Below are 17,692 nucleotides of genomic sequence, written 5' to 3' on the forward strand. Positions count from 1 at the left end.
TTTCATTTCATCTTGTATTTCAAGTGATGGAATGAATTTGCAGCCAAATCTTTGCAAATTGTTGTTTATTGATGAGTATAAAAATATGTTCTCATGCCTAAAAAAAAAAAAAACTTTTGACATGCTAGAATTTTATAAAACATATGCTACAGCTCTAGAATACAGTTGTGCGGAATCCAAGTCTTTGTTGACAAATTTGATGAGTAAAAAGAACGAAATGTACGACGACATGAATTTTTACACTCCCTTGAAAGTGCCACAATATGCAGGGATGGAAATGTGTAACTCGGGAGAAATGGACAGCCAGCGTCTTTTGCGAACGTGGAGGCGTGTACAGCAAATTCGTATCTGGCCGCAGTGCAGTGGCGACGTTGAGTGTGGAAGGGCTGATATTGTCCTTCAGGTTGATTCATCGATAGGTCGCCGACAGAACGGACAGCAGTTGTGCTGAAGCAGCAGAAGTTCGTAGTCTTCGCTGTGGAACATCTGACGAGAAACAAAAGCACATAAACACTCTTCAGTTCACAACGTTAGCAAAGAGGCGTTTCTTGCTAGCTAGCTAGCTAGCTAGCACGTCAAAAGTTTGTGAAGTAAGGCTACATTCAAATCTTGCTCTCCCCAACAGAACACTTCAGAGTCTGTACTTTGTTACATTTTAGCGGCGCACATGACGCGCGTACCTTGAAGCAGGTGGGACACATGGTGATGCTGACGTCAGGAAGCAGCGAGCGGAAGTACTCCCACTTGAGCGGCGCCGGCCAACGCTTGATCAGGACGTCCCTCCGGCTCATGGAGCGCAGCACCGAGCGATTCACCTTGACGGGGACAAAGTGCGAGCCGCCTTGCTGTTGGGAGGAAAACAAGTCAGGCGCTTCGCTCGTGATTTCACCTCGCCAGCTGCTCGCTCCTTTCTTACCTCAAAGATCATTTTGGGTGTGAACGGGTCTTCCTCCGCATCATCCAATTCGTCATCCATCTTTAACACCTGCGTATCTGAAAGAGCACAAGTCATGTTGAAGCGCACGTGGAAATTCAACAGTCAAAATGTGATTGGATGGTTCACGTTTAGCAAGAGCTTGGCCTAAGTAAACACTGTAAGAGTATTGGGTGAAACGTGGACTTTTTAGTGGCCAAGAAATGTTTACCATGATTTTGTGTCCAAAAGACAAACGTGAAGACGATGTGGGGGGATAATTGTATGTTTCAGCAATACAGTACAAAAACGGACGCGAGTGTTAAGTTGTCTTTTCTTTACTCCAATTTAGGGGTGTGCAATTAATTATAATTCAATTACAATTTGAATTATTACACTCCACAATTACAAAATCAGCATAATCGTTAAAAAAAAAGATGCTTATTACTAATTTTGAGTTGTTTAAATGTATACATTTGTACCTTTTTAAATTTCAAAATGGCTTAAATTTTGTTTCATCCAAAAGGAACTTGCAGAATTATAGTGTTTCAAAGAATTTTACTTGTCTTAATATTTTTTATGTTTAAACATTTTCTTGTTTTGTGCGTCATTAACAGTTCTCTATCGATCTCTATTCTTCTTTGCTCTTCTAAATATACAGTCTTCCCTCGCTGTAACGCGGTTCACTTTTCGCGGTCTCGCTGTATCGCGGATTTTTTTTAAGTGCAATTTTGCATTTTTTTTTACAGTAATATACCCATTTTTATAAAATTTATGAAGGTTTGAACATTGTCAATGTTTGAACAAGAGAGAAATGTGAGAACATGTAAATGCCTCAATGATAAAAGTGTATAAATTGTGCGGTCGGGGATTTTAGAGCCTTAAAACATTTATAAGAGTTGTAAAACATAAAGCTAACTACTTTGCGGATTTCATTTATTGCGGGTATTTTTTGGAACCTAACCCCAGCGGAAAACGATGGAACACTGTACGCAACAAGTGCATCTTTTTCTTCGTATCCTTCTCGAATGCACAGCAATGTCCAATAGCAAATGCTACCGCCACCTAGTGATACATACAATTCAATGCACATCCATTTTAACACAAGAAACGAATCAATGCTTTTAAGCTCTTTTAAACTAAATCTTAATACATACGTTTAACTTCAAATAACTGCTAATAATCACTATGAAATTAAAGAATATAGAATAGAAAGAAAATAGAATTATTAATTATTAATTTGTTCCAATAATTTTGAGCCTGCGGAAATGATGGCACTTACACATAAAAACATAACATGCTAATTCCGTATTTATGGGAAATGTCTGAAATAAAATCCCCCAAATTCTAGTTGCCTGGTACATTTCATCCTGTCTTGTAGCATATTTTGCTTGTAATTACCCGTACATTGTAAAATCCCAGCGTGCTCCACTTTTAAAGAGCTTAAATGTTGAAAACGCCACATCAGTTGTTTGTGTCATTGGCAACAAGAAAGTGGCTCAGTGCCCTTGAGCGTCTGCTGGCTAATGCAGGTTAATCTCGCCGCTCGGTCCGCGCTTGCGGCTCTCAGAGGGTTAGTGTCATTAAAATGAGACACGCTAACCCTATTAGCTCCACAGCTAAGATGACTTAGCGGCGACAGCTTAACTAGCGAGGCACAATCCAGGCCACAGCTGACCACGCCGCCTCATATACATGACGGAGCCCAGTGCCGCCGTGCGTTAAGGCTCCCGGAATGAAGGGTAAAGAATATTTCGGGTACCGTTGTCCATATGCTGCCAGTGCGCATCCGTCTGCTCCGTGTGAGGAACTTCCAGGTCGATAAGTGACACGGCCTCCTCGTCACTGACGCCTTCCTCCAAGTAGAACTGCACTAGCGGCAGCACCTCTGCGCACACAACCGCTTGCTAGGTTACAAATCCACAATCACATCTGTCAGCCATGTTCAGCTTCAAGAGGAACCGAAGATGCACCTGCAACTTTTCCAGCTCAACGTTGACGTTCTTGCGCAGTTTACTGTAAGGAACTGAGCGACAACCTTCACAACAATCGTTTTGATGCATAAATGGGCCCACACATTTCTTGGTTCAATTACAATTGGGCCACTTGTTGCTATTTTGTTCACACCTGACCATACCCGACATTAATCTTAAAAAAAAATAAAGACATTTTCAATGAAGCAACCCCCTTCGCTCCCAGCTGTTTTACTGGATTTTGACTGATTTTGCAAGGCCCACAGAATATTATGTTCTATTGCTATAAAAACATGGAATCTATCAAAAGAAAGAGTCTCTTCTTTCAACAGTATATTTGTATCTGCTTACATTTTGCAGCAATTAGCATTAGAATATAGCTAGGTTTCATCAATATTCACAAACCTGTTGAAAACACTAGGAAAAAGAGCTTGTTGCAACGTGGCACTGGCTGATCTCTTATACTCTGTTGCCACCTGCTGGCCATTTTTTGTAATAACTACGATTGCTTTAAGCAACCTCTTCATCTCAGAAGCTGTATCAAAAGCTTCTGTATGCTCTCGCACAGAACATAAAAAAACGTATAAATACGTTTTTGGGAGTGCAGTACAAAGTATTAAAAAAATGTAATTACAAATTTTTGGGTTTGAATGAGTTAACAATCCGATGCAGAATTTGTACATGAAAGGGCGACAACGCTATAACAAGCTCTCTAAATCGTGCGTGACAAAAACTACAATGGACTCCTCAATGTACCCTAACAGCATGTTTCTGTACATAAAAATTTTGGATTTAAGAAAAAACTTTTGTGGGCATCATTCCATGCAGTGTGAATGTAACCTGTTATGTTGCTTTTTAAAGTCACAGCTTGCCATAGAGTTTAAAAAAAAAAAAAGGCATTTTCTCGCCTTTTCTCTTAGCTAAGTGAGTGTGAAAAAGGATAAGTATGTGTGTGTATGTGCGGAAGGGGGAGGGGTCGGCTGCCGGGCATGCAGGAGCAGAGCGACAAACTAAAAAAAAAAAATAATGTATACATTGACCTCACACTGAACTATGCTGATTTATTGACAATATGTTATAATTGGCGGGCTGTCACCAAAAGTACAAAACTATCCTGAAAAGTACAGTGGACTTTTTGAATAATTAATTGACCAGATTTTGAGGAATCCTTTTGATATTCAGTCATTTATTATGGCAAACTAAGCATTTGTCTATTCCACAATTCATTCTTGGGCCTTTATCTTTGTGAAATCTACACACATTATGTTTGAAATGTTTGCTAATCTGAGGAGTCACTTTTGGGGCAATTTAGTGAACTAAGAAAGACTTCTTTGTTTGAAGGCTGTTCACAAAGTCAGTCAATTCTTTTGGCAAAACGGCCAAATACAATCACAAGTCATTGTTCTGTCTTCATCTCGTGAGATCTGCCTTTGACTTTCAAACGTTTGCCCCATTTCCAAGCCACAAATGCCATAAATGAGGCATCTTCCCCCGACGGATCCGATTTGCCGCTGATGTACCATTAAGAGCCGGAGGTGCTGTGTGTGCTGCACTCACCATACGATGAGGCGGAATAAATGAAAGGCTGCTTGCAGTTGAGGCACGCCGTCCCCTGGTTGTTCAACAGCGGCTTGTTGGAGCAGCGGTAACACATCAGGGCTTCCGTCAGTTCCTTTTTCACCACAGGCGCAAGGAAAACAAAAGCAAAAAAGCGTCACTACATGAGCAAAACCTGTTTGAATGCTGCTTGAAAGGCACGTGAACGGAAGCTGAATGAAGTGCTGCGGAACAAACCTCGCTGTCGTGGAAAGGTTTGGCCCGGATGGTGAGGCTGTCCAGTTCTATGCACTCCTGAAAGCGAGACGGAATGTACAGCTTCTGGAGCTTCTCGTAACAAAGTCTGGCCAACTTATAGGCACCCAGTTTTCGACTTTGCTTGGCCAAAGCGTACAAGGTGTTACTTGGAAGGAGGTCAAGGGAAAAAAAAGCAATAAGAGGTGAGATGTCAACCATACACAACCAGCAACGCAAAGCTATTTTTGGGCAAATTGTTACAAAGTGCAGCTTTAACTTTAAAAGGCCACTGCATTGGCAGAACACTTCGCTCAGACAAAAACCTTTCCTGCATGCACGTGTAGCACAGTTTTGTTTTGTTTTTTAATTAGTATGCCGGGCCCCGCTTATAAAATGTTGGAAACAGTGGAGTGAGATTAAGATTGCAGCTGTTCGGCCATCACCGTGGCGGGCAACGGAAAAAAAAAAATTAAAATTCTTGAAAAAAAAAAATGCAAATATGCAATATGTGGGGGTCAACTAAATACATTCTTGCTCTTTAACAAGCAAAATTATTAATAAGAAAAACAAAACAAAACAAAACAGATAAACCACCAGTAAGTGTTTTCTAAGGAAAAAAAAAAAACATACACAGTATACAACATTTAAAAAATATAGTCACAAAATCTGTCAACAGGCGAATCTGCGGGTGTCCACTTTATATCAAAGTGAGAAGTGTTAGTGCAAAATAAAGTGCAGTTTGACGCAACAGGAAACCGCAATCACGAAAATAAACATATTTCCAAACGAATGCCATTTTAGACTGTGTATTTTTATATTTGCACAAACATTGTCATCACCGCATGCGGCACCGGCACTGTCACATCACCCGAAGGCCCCCCAGCCGCACTGGATGAAAGCGGCAAGCTGTCCCGATGTTGACAGGCCGCCTCCAGTGTTTCGTTGAAGGGAAGGATACACTTTAAAGATGCCTGGTGGTGGCTTGTCCTTGGGGAGGTTGCTCAGGAGGAACCTGCAGATGTTGAAGAGCGTCTCGGGCATGAGGGAACTGAAGGGCTCATCCTAGAAGCAAATTGCCATTCACATTATCAATGTGAGCGAAACGAGCAAAAATACTGCCGGGATGTGATCACAACAAAGCGCAAATGTGTCACAACAAAACTAACAGTGACAAGCTATCTTTTTAATTTCTTTCTTTATAATACCCCTTTTGGACCGGTTAAATGTTCAAGCAGAGCAACCATCTTTTCAATTCACAGAGGCAAAAATAGAAAAAAGTTCAGTAGGTTGCAAATCAACTCTGATGGATTTGCAGCCTTACAGGAAGCCGACCATCAATAGTGCAGCTCCTCACCCCTGGGAGCCGTTCTAATCTGAAAACCAGGCTAGTCCCGGCAGCTGGCAAAGTCCTGCCTGTTCTTACCGTGTAGCGCTGAATCGGGTGGTAGACATGGTAGAGCTCCGCAAGAGTCTGGAAATGTTGAAACTTTTTCAGCATTTCGTCTCGCTGATCTTCATTTTCTGTTGCAGGCGAATGCAGATGTTAAACAGATTACAATGAAAGTAGAGATGCCTCCAGACGTTGCAAGCCTCACCTCTGGCGATGTCAAGACACTGCATGGAGAGCATCCAGTAATAATAGCCGGCGTCATCAAACCTCCTCTCCACTACTGCATTCTGGGTAAGCTGCTCCAACACTTTGACAGCTTCGTTCTGTCTCCCGGCCTTGTGAAACGCTAGTCGACGACGGAACACGGGATTGTTACTGCCCATTTAGGACCACTGCATTTAAGTAGCTAATTTCATCCACCTCAGATTATTTCTTTGTTCATCTTGGACGTCTTAAAGAGGGCAAACAGCCTTTTGCGTTGTTTTGCAATGCTCTCATCTCAGCGCAAAGGAATTTGGCAAAGGCAAATGTACTTGAAAGGCGTCAATGCGTGTGTGCTATTGTTATTGTTGCTATCAGTGTAATTAGAAGCAGCTTGATGGACTGCAGCCCACCAGAAATCCTGCCCGGAAAACCACATCTGGGGGTCCAGATATACTGATGTCTCTTATGAAGCGGTCCAACCATTCACCAGAAACACATTCAAACATACTCAACAGAGTTTAGATAAGCTTGATAGAGAGATAGCACGTTGACTTATCTGTCTGTCTGTACTGTCCTACCTTGAGGCTCATGAAAAAAGTTCAAAGGTCATAAATGGGAGCTTCAGGGTAAGGAGAGATGTGGATGGGGTGATGTAGCGTAGCCGTCTTTCCTCAGGTATAGCGTACGTATGGTACAACAACAATGATCAAGTGCTTCCTTCCATCAATGTTTTTTCCCCCCCCGGATAACACGGATGTACTCCCTCTAATACAGCGGTTCTCAAACTGGGGTTTCCCCAGTCTTGGCTTGTGGCTCCCCAAAATTATCAGATAAAAAAAATGTCGAAATAAAACAACATTCCAAACCAATGATTACCAAACCATTAGCTTTGGGCCAAGTAAGAGCTCTGTGGGATGTATAATCATATAAATCTGACAACCCTTCAACAAGATGTCGTGGCAGTGAAACAACAAAAGGCGCACAGAATGAAAGTGCAATTTAATTTGAGGAACAAAAGGCAATTTTTTTTTCTGCTTAGAGAACCAACGTCATTCTTGTAAGATTCCAACTTTTTATCCTGACCAAGTACATGTTTGCAAAGATGACAACTTTTCCTTGATTGTCAAAATGTTTTTTTTTCTTGAAATTAGGAAATGTGTGAATTCTACAACCACTGTCACACATGGACTGGCCAGAAGAGAAACCACAACTTCGTCCCACTTGCAAAATTGGGAATGAGCTGGAAAAGTCAAATGTCACAATCGATAGGCTCGTTGAAACAACACATGTTGAGGAAAGGAGCAGAAATAAAAGCTCAAATTGATGAGGCTTTTGTTTGGCTCGGTCGTATGAATGAAAATGTAAAAAGTGAAAAAATCCCTCAAATATGTGCATGTTTTCTGCAGCCACGAGACAGACCAGAGCCACAGGCTCAATTACAGTCAGTAGTTAAAACAAAACTGGCTCACTTCCCTCACTAAAACACACAAAATCAACAAAATGCAAAATGCCAGCAATCAGACCTGCTCAGGCACGAACGTGGATTTCACGGTGACACAGAGCAGGCCGATTTTGTACAAGAGGAACTGTGCCTGCTGAGATCACAATTGTAAAACTATGAGCTGATTACAACGATGGGTACAGTCAGTAATCATCATCAGAGCTGCTTCGGAGGCCCGCTGATGAGAAGCATGCGTACATGCCGCTCAGCTGCCAGACGGCGCAGTTCACTCCTGCTCAGCTTTGGCAAAGAGGATCATGTTCTCCAGTGGATGTGCACCATTTTGGAACAAGTCGGGAAAACTCTTGGGGCTTTATGACTGCTTACATGCAAAAACGCTCCATTTCCCATGAAACAAAGACTAACATACGGACAGAGGAATAAATAAATGAGAGAGGACACAAACTCACCTTTTTGTGCTTCCTCAAATCGGTCGTTCTCAGCCAGCCACTGAGCGTAAGGCACAAAGACATCATTTTTATACTGAGGATGCTTCTCTGCCAGTGAGAAGGCCTGAGAAGAAAAAAAAACAAAAAACAATGCACAGTCTCTCGATGATAATTTGGCAAGTGGGCACATGAAATGCATGGCGCAGCAATCGATAGGTAGCTGAGTGTTAAGTGACAGAATTTCACACTCAGAACTGTTTGAATGACGCACTGTGCACATGCTAGTATGCACCGACAGCCACTAATGAATGTAAATATCAACTCACATATAACCATATAGGATGAGTACAATGGAAATGTGAGTCCAATTATGTCTGTCATGTTACGGATATAGAAACAGTTCAGCTTGTTCATTCCTTATTTTCACTTAATAGGGTCAAATACTAAAATCTTGCTCATTACAAATCATGACCAATTCGGTTGCAGCACACAAACCACATGAAATGAAATGAAATCTTTCTGTCTTGTCTCAGCAGTATTGTATCCTCCTGACTACCAGCAATTCAAAATTGTCCTCTGTAGTGGACATTTTTAACTCATTCACTCCCAGGACATTTTTGCCGTTTTACTGGATTTTGACTGATTTTGCAAGGCCCATAGCATATTGTGTCCTATTGATAAAAAAAATAAAATAAAAAATAAATTTTTTTTTAAAAAAAACTACCAAAAGAAAGATTAAAGTCTCTTCTTTCATCAGGAAAAAAAGTGTATTTTTAGTTGTTTCCATTTTGCATCAATTAGCATTAGAACATTGCTAAGTTTCATCATTATTCACAAATCTGTTTAAAATAGTGGGGAAAAAAAGAGATTTTTGATCTCTTATACTCTGCTGCCATCTGCTGGCCGTTTTTGTAATAACTACCATTGCTTCAGTTCAGAGGTTGCATCAAAACCAAAACGTATATTTACATCTTTGGGAGCATGGTAATATTTAAAATAGAACGTATTTATACGTTTTTGGGAGTAAATGAGTTAAACCTGAATATCTCCTTACCCAGTGAATCTGTTTGAATTAACTCCTTTGTGCACTATAGAGGACATTCAGAGCTTTCCAATGATACCAAATGTGTAGGGGTGGGGCTTTTCTACCTTTGATTGCATCATAAAAGAAAATGGCTTCCTTCAGTGCAAGCACTTTTTAGGCAAGAGGAAAAGTAAGTGTACTGTGTAAAATTTTTTATTGAACAAATTTAGGCTTTAAATGTTGTTAGCATGTTTTCTATAAGACTCTTAAGAACACATTAAAGTATTGTTTGAATTATTTTAACTGTACTGGACCCTAGCATTTAAGTTAAAAAAAAATGTCCTCTGTAGTGGACTGGACACATCATAGCTTTTTTTTTTTTTTTTTTATTTTTATTTTGCAGTATTCCAGTTACTTCACAAAGATTGGGGAATATCAAAATAAAGATGACTGGACAATATTTTTTCCCTGGTAGTCAGGAGGATATGCACTGATTGTGGAATGTGATTGGAAGTATAACAGAGCCGGAAGATTTTGATGTGCTTGAACGTTTTGTGCTTTTCTAATCCCAACGTAGGCGGGATGAAAAACTCTGAAGCACTTGTAGCAGCTTAGAAGATAATTAGGCTTATGTTATTAAAATTCAGGTTACTTTTCAAGAGCTATGACCAAACAGTCATTGTGTATGTGTTTCCATCCTTCAGCACCATCCCATGTAGGCGGCAGACTAAAGACAATTTACACATCGAGCAGGTGAGAAGTAAAAGTGGGAGACCTCGTCCCAGTGCTGGGTTTCCACGTGTAGCTGCACCAGGGCCTGCAAGTCCCCCATCTTGGAATAAGTCTCTGAGGCGTAGCCGTGATGTTTCAGCTTCTTAAAATAGAAAGCGCATTTTGCCAGTGGTTCTCGTTCAGCTTTGTCCAGCTTACGAGCCAAGTCGATCAGCCTGGATGAAAGAGCAAAAGAAGATTTTATTCATCTATCCTTTATCTATCCTTCCCTCCTTCCTCTCTTTAGTTTTTCCTCTGGTCTCTTGAGATCTCTACTTTGTTGGAATTTAGAGGTTTCTGGGGTTGGCCAAAGACTCTGATATTGTAACCATGTGGAAGGCAGGAAGTGTTTGGTTGGTGCTGGATTTTATTTTGAATTATCTTTCTTTTCTTTTTATCTTTTCTGACCTTTTCTCTGGTCTCCTGACCGTCTGAACCTCACGACTCTGCCGAGACTCTGAAGTATCCGGTTAAGGTGAAGGGTAATGGGATTTTTATTAGGTTTTAGGTGAATTAATGAATATAAATGTACATGTATTTCCACGCACATACGCACACACGTGTAAAAAAAAAAAAAAAAAAAAAAAGAGAGCAATGATGATAAGACGTTGAATCGGTAAGACTACCGAATGAACAATTCTGAGCTCTCTCTTGGATGCAATATGGCATCATTTATTTATTTATTTTTATTTTTTTACCACATTCACTTTAGAAGGTTAAAAACATGTTTCCAGCACATCCTTGAGCACAACTAAACAACTGCATCAATGGAGAAAAAAGAATTGCCTCAAACTAAGCCAAGATGTGGCATTCACAAGACCCAGACAACCTCGAACCTCATTCAAAAGTGTTTTGTGCAATTCCAAATGAATCTGAAAAGATACCTACATGTCCGCCCAGCCATGCTCTCCCAAAACGTCGATGGCTTTAAGATTCTCTCCGGCTGAGATGTACATCTCTGCCGCTGCCTGGGGCTCCTTGCTGCACTTGGCCCAGTCGGCCTGCTTGGCCATGAGGATGCGAGACGTCTTGGGGTCCGCCGCACCGACATAGTCCTGCAATGTGCAAAGAAAGTGACTTACAGTCATGGGGGGAAAAAAAAATCTTAACTCAGATTTTCTTGATAGTCACCAAAATAACTGGGAATAGAATTAAGCTGAAGTATGTTAAATGCAACATCAAATAAGAAGAATTCAGCGACATTTTGTTGTTTTCATGGCAATCTAACTTTAGTGTTGCCAGGCATGACAACAATAATAATTATTTCCGTGACCGTTGACGCATGCGCCAACTGATGCTTTATCCCACCCAAGACGGACACGTGACGGTCAAGTCGGAGACAGGAGGCGGCCGGAGCTCCTCCGGTTCCGGCGTGCGTCCTAACTAAAACATTCAGCCTCTGGCAGCAGATGGCCGCACGGCCGCATAAATATAGAGCAGCTACATCAAACACACATCACACAATTTGACACACAAGCAAGTCGTCATCTGCTTGGCCAATACAAACGTGCCGCCGATGATCAAAGACTTCACATGCACGTAAACAGGAGAAAAAAAAAAAAAAGCATCAACTTGTTTTTCCCCAACTCCAACCGCCCGCCAATGAATTCATGTGAAAGCAGATGCTCCATTTCCAACTCCGAGGATAGCTTTGTGCTATGAAAGAATACATGCGAAAACGCATACTGTCTTGTCATGTCATGTGCTGTTCGTATGATTTGTGAGGGCTGATTCATGAGGAGAGAGGGCAGGTAGTGTTAATTTTATCCTCCATTTTTAAAATGAGTCTCAGTTTTAGTCCAATTTCAATCACGCTTGTTAGTTTTTCATCATAGTTATTCAACCTCATCCCGTTTTTATTTAGTCCTTTTTTAGTCAACTATAAATGTAGCATTTTAGTCTTTATTTTAGTCCAAGAAAAAATAATTGTATTCGTCTGGATTTAGTCAACAAAAACTGTCAACATTTTAGTCTGTTTTAGTCATTTAACCCCAGTATTTCTTTTTTTGTCAGTAGATTATGTTGAACATTTCAGATCTAAAACTATTCCACGTAAAATTTTCTCTCATCTTTTTGATGAAAAACAACATAACGCACAATTACAGTCAACAAGTGGCTACTATGGCGCCATGCTATGAGCTAGTAAATTAGCCAGTATTAGCTAGTGGTTGGATTAACATTATTGTTGGAACATTATAGCCGTTAGATAAATTTTGCATTATAACTATAAATTAACTTTTTTTTTTAACCTTTCACCGTGAATCCACCTTCTGTCCGTCCCAATTGTTTGTGCATGTTGCATTCGCTAGATGCAAATTTAAAAGGGGGTGTCACATGACAGATTAGCAGAGACCAGATTTGACAAAATAATATTTTTTGTCTTGTTTTTGTTCCTGAACTAAATTGTCCATAAATTTTAGTCCAGTTTTTATTAAGTGAAGTACATTTTCGTCTTATCTTCATTAGTCGACGAAAATGCGTACTGATTTAGTTCCAGTTATTGTTTATTAATGAGGGTTTTAGTCCTGTCGAATCTGGTTTTAGTCCAGTGAAAAATGTGTGTTGACGAAATTGTTTTTGTTTAGTTTCTGTTGACGAAATTAACACTACGAGCAGGCTATAAAACAAGCTTTAAAGTTGCTGCACAAAAGTTAAAATCGCTACTGCCACCTGTGGCCAAAAAATGAAACTGCACACTTTTTTCTTCACGTACACAATGCACACATCTGCAGACAGAGGGCAGGAAATTCAAACCCGTATCCAGTATGAAAACTATTGGTTTGCAGGAGTACCCATTGTGAACACTTAAGGCGCTAATCTACTAATTACAAGATGTTTCCATCATAAATTATTAAATAAAATGGCTAATGTAAAGATATTTACAATTGTTACATAGAGCAGCTTTAAGGCGGCAAAACGGCACATGTGAACAAACATGATGGCAACGTGATCATCATTTTTTTGTTTGTTTGTCTTTTGCATGGAGCACTCATTTTATCACCTTGGCGTAGTCGAACATGCGCAGGTCAGTGTACATGCCCAAAGCTTTGGGTTCCTGGCCGGCACGCTTGTAGAGCTTGGCCGCCTCGTGGAATTTCCCCTGGTAGGCGTAGATGTCGGCCAGGAACAAGTCGTTGTCGTTCTCGCCCCTCTTCTTCCTCGCCTGCAAACCAGACGACGCAAGCCATAAACATGTAGCGTATTTATGACCTTTGCAGAGAGACACACTTTCATCTCACTCTTTCAAGTCCAGTCAACTTTTTGAGTGCACATCAATACGATTCATGACACAAAGAATTTTACATTCACCGCCAAGTTCATGTGCGTTATGTCGCAACGAATTTGATGGTGTTTCCTCTTGTTGGTTGGTGTCTGTTTCATTCTGTCAACTTTGACAAAAGCACAAGCTATGTCTTTTACCTCAATACTGTTGATGAGCTCCAGGTAGCGTAGGTCTTGGATTCGAATGAAGGCCTGGAAAGCAGAGGAGATATTTACATGCTGCCTGCTGCTACACACACAAATGTGGCACAAACAAACACTAAATGGACACATTGCTTGTATCAGTGGTTCTCATTTTTCTCATCCAGAAGGACCAATAAGCACAAATATATTTGTGGAGGACTGCATGGAAGGACTGCATGCTTCAAGCAGACCAAGAGAAGCTCATCCATGCTTTTATCTCCAGCAGACTAGATTATTGTAACGGTCTTCTGACTGGACTCTCTCAAAAGAACATGAGACAATTGCAGCTCATTCAGAATGCTGCAGCTCGAGTTCTGACCAAAACAAAGAGATCAGAACATATTACACCAGTACTTAAGGATTTACACTGGCTCCCAGTCAGCTGTAGAATCGATTTTAAAGTTCTGCTACTCGTCTATAAATCACTAAATGGTTTGGGTCCTGAATATATCCAAGAAATGCTTATTGAGTACAAACCCAGCAGGGCTCTGAGATCTACAGACTTGGGCCAACTAGTGGAACCCAGAGTTCGAAGCAAACATGGTGAAGCTGCATTTAGCTATTATGCTGCACGCAGATGGAATCGGCTGCCAACAGAAGTGAAGTCAGCCCCGAGTGTAAATGCTTTTAAATCCAGGTTAAAAACTTTGCTTTTTTCTTATACCTTTGATTAGGGCCATGTTGAGAAAGGGGAACTTGCCTTCTTAGCAATGTCAAAATCAAGACCCTCCAGAGCTTCAGTGGCCAAATCCCTCCAGTCGCTGTCTGTCACACCTAAACAGGCAATTTGGTGGGCCTCCTTAAACATCTTCCTCTCCAGGTACTGGTACATGGGTGCGGACTGGGAGGAGATCGCAGCAGAAAACATCGGTAAATGTAAATGCCTAAAACTACCTGCATGAGATGAAGAAGACTCAAGCCTGCCATCCTGACACACTCACCTGTGGGACCTCCACGGCAGACATGGAATAGACATGGAGGCAGAAGATTTTGGAGCCGTTAAAGCCCACCATGAAGCCTTGCATCTTCTGCTGGTGTACGGGGAAGTTGCTAGCTTTGATGTTCAGGTAGCCGTTGCCAGAGAAGCACAGCATCACCTCACACTGAGTGTTCCAGGCCACACTGTTAGCGTTAGGCTCCTGCAGGGACAGCAACAACAAAAAAGCTTGAGAAAAAAAAAAAAAAGAACAACACATTCCCTTATAAACTATCACATACAGAGGATGTAAATTGTAAATGTCAGCTTTTTGTGGTATAAAAGAAAAGAGACCATAATAAATCATTTATACAATTAATGTGACCTATTAGATGTACAAGTCAATTGATTAAAGAGTTGAGAGGGCAAGTAAAAAATAAACCACTGACATAATTACAATGCTGTCTGCAGCCAGGTCAGCACTGCCAATGAGAATCTGTTCTCAAAGGCCTTACCTGGATAAATAAAGGTTACAACTCTTACAACTGTTCACTGGGAGTCACCACAAACCTGCCACAAATTAAAGTGCCTCTGACTAACTCTAAATAAAGTTCAGATGCTTTTAGTAGGCTTTTCCAGACATTTATGTACAAGCTATGGTCAGAAGAGCGCTTCCACAGTATCAGTTAGAGCTTCAAACGTATCAGTCGGGAGAAGGATACACATAAAAATTCCCAATGAAATTATCGTACAATATTGACATTGAAAAGACCCGGACTTCCCTTCAACAATCATGAAGTTCTGAAATGATGTACAAAAAAAAAAAAAAAACTGCCATTAGAACACAGGGGTGTGTTGACTTTTGACAGTCAACGTCACTATGGAAATGAACGTTCAAATGTGTCAAGCAGCAACCGCGCTGCTCGCTGACCTGAAAAAGAAGTTCTTTGCTGATGATGTCGTAGACCAGCAGAGTATTGTGCTCGTCCACCGCGGCCAGCTTTTTCCGCGACGCGCTCATGTCCAGACATCGCACTGATGTTGACAACTTCAGCAGCGTGATAGGAAAGGGGTTGTCGACAAAAATCTTTAAGATCTACAAGAAAAATAATCCATTGTAAAGCATCAATGTATTAAAGTCATATAGCAAGTTGCTAGTTGTACTAACTGAAATCTTTGTCAAAAATGTAAAGTGTGGTTTGATTGGACACTGGTGTGTACTTTTTTGTGATTAGGGAGGAAAAAATGATTGAACGATTTCGAGGTTCGCAATCATCCACTTATTTCTGACTCCCCAATCACGAGAAAGGGACTATTATAAAGTAGACCTAGCAAGTACCTAAAAAGTTCACCAAAAATCCTGTCACATCAATTCAGGAGTCGAGAATGAGTGCGTTCCCGACGCTCAATTGCAAGAACAACGAACACTACGTGATTTTTGACGACGTTACAAATGTCCTTACACAACCATATCATCCAAGTCGTGCATTGACTGGTTATTTGTCTTTTTCCTTTTTTTCAAAGATCTGGAAATACTCACAGCGCCGTTTTTTAAGCCCACCAGAAGGCCTTCTCGGCCTGGCGGCCCGCCGATCACTTTGATGTAGCGAATGAGCGACTCCATAAGCCATTCTTTTTCTTTGACGCTGGAGAAGGACAGACACTGAAGCCTCTTCTCCTGTAAAACACATCAGCGTGAAGCGCTTCACTTGATAACACGTCACAGTGTGTAAATCACCTGCCTTATTTCCTTTAAGTATCTTTTTCAGGGGGAGGGATTCATCAACACCTAACAAATCTTGCCAGACTGCCCTTTTATTAAAACAAGAGTACAAACAGGACGCTGCAAAGATAAACAAAGACTTGCTTTGACGTCGAGCCCCACATCCCATATGAGCGCAGCCCATTTGGAGTGTCTAAAAGCTGTCTGAGGGATCAAACGTGAACATGCGCCTTTTGAGGAAAATCAGAATGATTTAAAAGGAAGTAACCTATGTGTTATGGCAGCTTCTCCTCCCCAAGAGTGTCTGTCAAACACACAGAGACAAGAAACAGCGGCTGGATCTGCTTCATGTGGTCCCTTTCCTTCACTCAAGACTTACTTTTTAGAGTTGAGGAGTGTTAAAAGAAGTATCGCAACAGGGCCTGCGCAGCATTTACAAACCACATGGAAACTTTGGGGAAACACAACATGTTGTTTTTCCCCTCCTCCGGGGCTCATTGAATTTCTTTATGCTTGCTCTCAGTCAAATCATTTTGCACAAACAGCCACTCAAGTAGTACTCAAAAGCAACAAAAGAAGTTGTGTAGCCCTTCGAACCTGACACAGGACGATGTGATTGGAGCAGACCACCAGCAAGTTGCACTCAAACTTCTTGCAGATTTTCTCTTTGATGCGATAGTGCAAGTCCGAAGAGTCGTCGGAGACAAGCTCGTAGATGATTATCTTCTCGGGCAGCTGGATGGCCAGCCGGTTTTTGTAGATGGCGATTTTCTTCACCAGCTCGCCACACTTAATTCTCACTGAAGAAGAAAAAGAACAAGGAGAGAGAAAGAGCAAGAGAGTATTTGGAGGTCAGGGTTCAATTTTACTGTCCTGCAAGATATGTTACCTTGATGCTCTTTTTTTTTTTTTTTTTTTTAAATGAAACGATTAAATGCATTAACTGGAAAACTGAAATACTAGGTGTCAATTTATTTATTTATTTATTTTAAGTCATAAAGAAACTAATATGGAGAAGTATAGACCTGAATATTAGTTTAAAAATAAAGTGGAAAAACATTTCAAACATTAAATATAAGTATAACCTTGAATGTCAGTTAGGTCAGTTAAAATATGTCAGTTAAAATAATGGTGCAATGATGATAAGGGTGATAAGGACGATAAGATTATATATATATATATATATATATATATATATATATATATATATATATATATATATATATATATATATATATATATATATATATATATATATATATATATATATATATATATATATATATATATATATATATATATATATATATATATATATAAATAAATGTTCATCTTTTAAATCTCTTGATGTATTTTAGCCTTTGTATGTAGTTTTTGGTGTTTTTGTTTTGACGCATAAAAATGAAATGCGTCATGGAAAATTGTGAGATGTGAGTAAGAGGAGGTGGGGACACAAAAGTTCAAGCTTCTGGTGATGTTTGCTGTTTGAACTTTAGGAGTGACCAATAAATGCACTCATTCAAATATCTCACTGTGAAGTTGTTTTTTAAAGAAATATATTTCATATCACCAGCCTCTTAAAATAATGCCCCAAGTCATATTTTGACAAGAAAATATATATATTTGGTT

General features: G+C 40.3%; 1 protein-coding gene across 2 annotated transcripts in view; it reads right to left on the reverse strand.

The window, feature by feature from the left end:
* Positions 1-48: 48 nt before the first annotated feature.
* Positions 49-17,692, reverse strand: part of ift122 (intraflagellar transport 122 homolog (Chlamydomonas)) — a 22,875-nt gene continuing 5,231 nt past the window's right edge. The window contains exons 11-29 of one of the 2 annotated variants that reach the window (XM_077513199.1): positions 16,661-16,863; positions 15,881-16,018; positions 15,272-15,436; positions 14,366-14,563; positions 14,125-14,265; positions 13,380-13,433; positions 12,961-13,122; positions 10,848-11,014; positions 9,964-10,135; positions 8,186-8,288; positions 6,276-6,416; positions 6,104-6,201; positions 5,639-5,742; positions 4,681-4,846; positions 4,444-4,558; positions 2,676-2,801; positions 917-993; positions 681-845; positions 49-486 (exon numbers count right to left, since the gene is read on the reverse strand). In XM_077513199.1, coding sequence (XP_077369325.1) covers positions 400-486; positions 681-845; positions 917-993; positions 2,676-2,801; positions 4,444-4,558; positions 4,681-4,846; positions 5,639-5,742; positions 6,104-6,201; positions 6,276-6,416; positions 8,186-8,288; positions 9,964-10,135; positions 10,848-11,014; positions 12,961-13,122; positions 13,380-13,433; positions 14,125-14,265; positions 14,366-14,563; positions 15,272-15,436; positions 15,881-16,018; positions 16,661-16,863 — 2,582 coding nt within the window. In that variant the 3' untranslated portion in view covers positions 49-399. Of the gene's footprint in view, positions 487-680; positions 846-915; positions 994-2,675; positions 2,802-4,443; positions 4,559-4,680; positions 4,847-5,638; positions 5,743-6,103; positions 6,202-6,275; positions 6,417-8,185; positions 8,289-9,963; positions 10,136-10,847; positions 11,015-12,960; positions 13,123-13,379; positions 13,434-14,124; positions 14,266-14,365; positions 14,564-15,271; positions 15,437-15,880; positions 16,019-16,660; positions 16,864-17,692 lie in introns of both variants that reach the window. The other variant, XM_077513200.1, reaches the window with a different exon arrangement.

Source organism: Festucalex cinctus, chromosome 2 (assembly GCF_051991245.1).
Source record: "Festucalex cinctus isolate MCC-2025b chromosome 2, RoL_Fcin_1.0, whole genome shotgun sequence".
Lineage (NCBI taxonomy): Eukaryota > Metazoa > Chordata > Actinopteri > Syngnathiformes > Syngnathidae > Festucalex > Festucalex cinctus.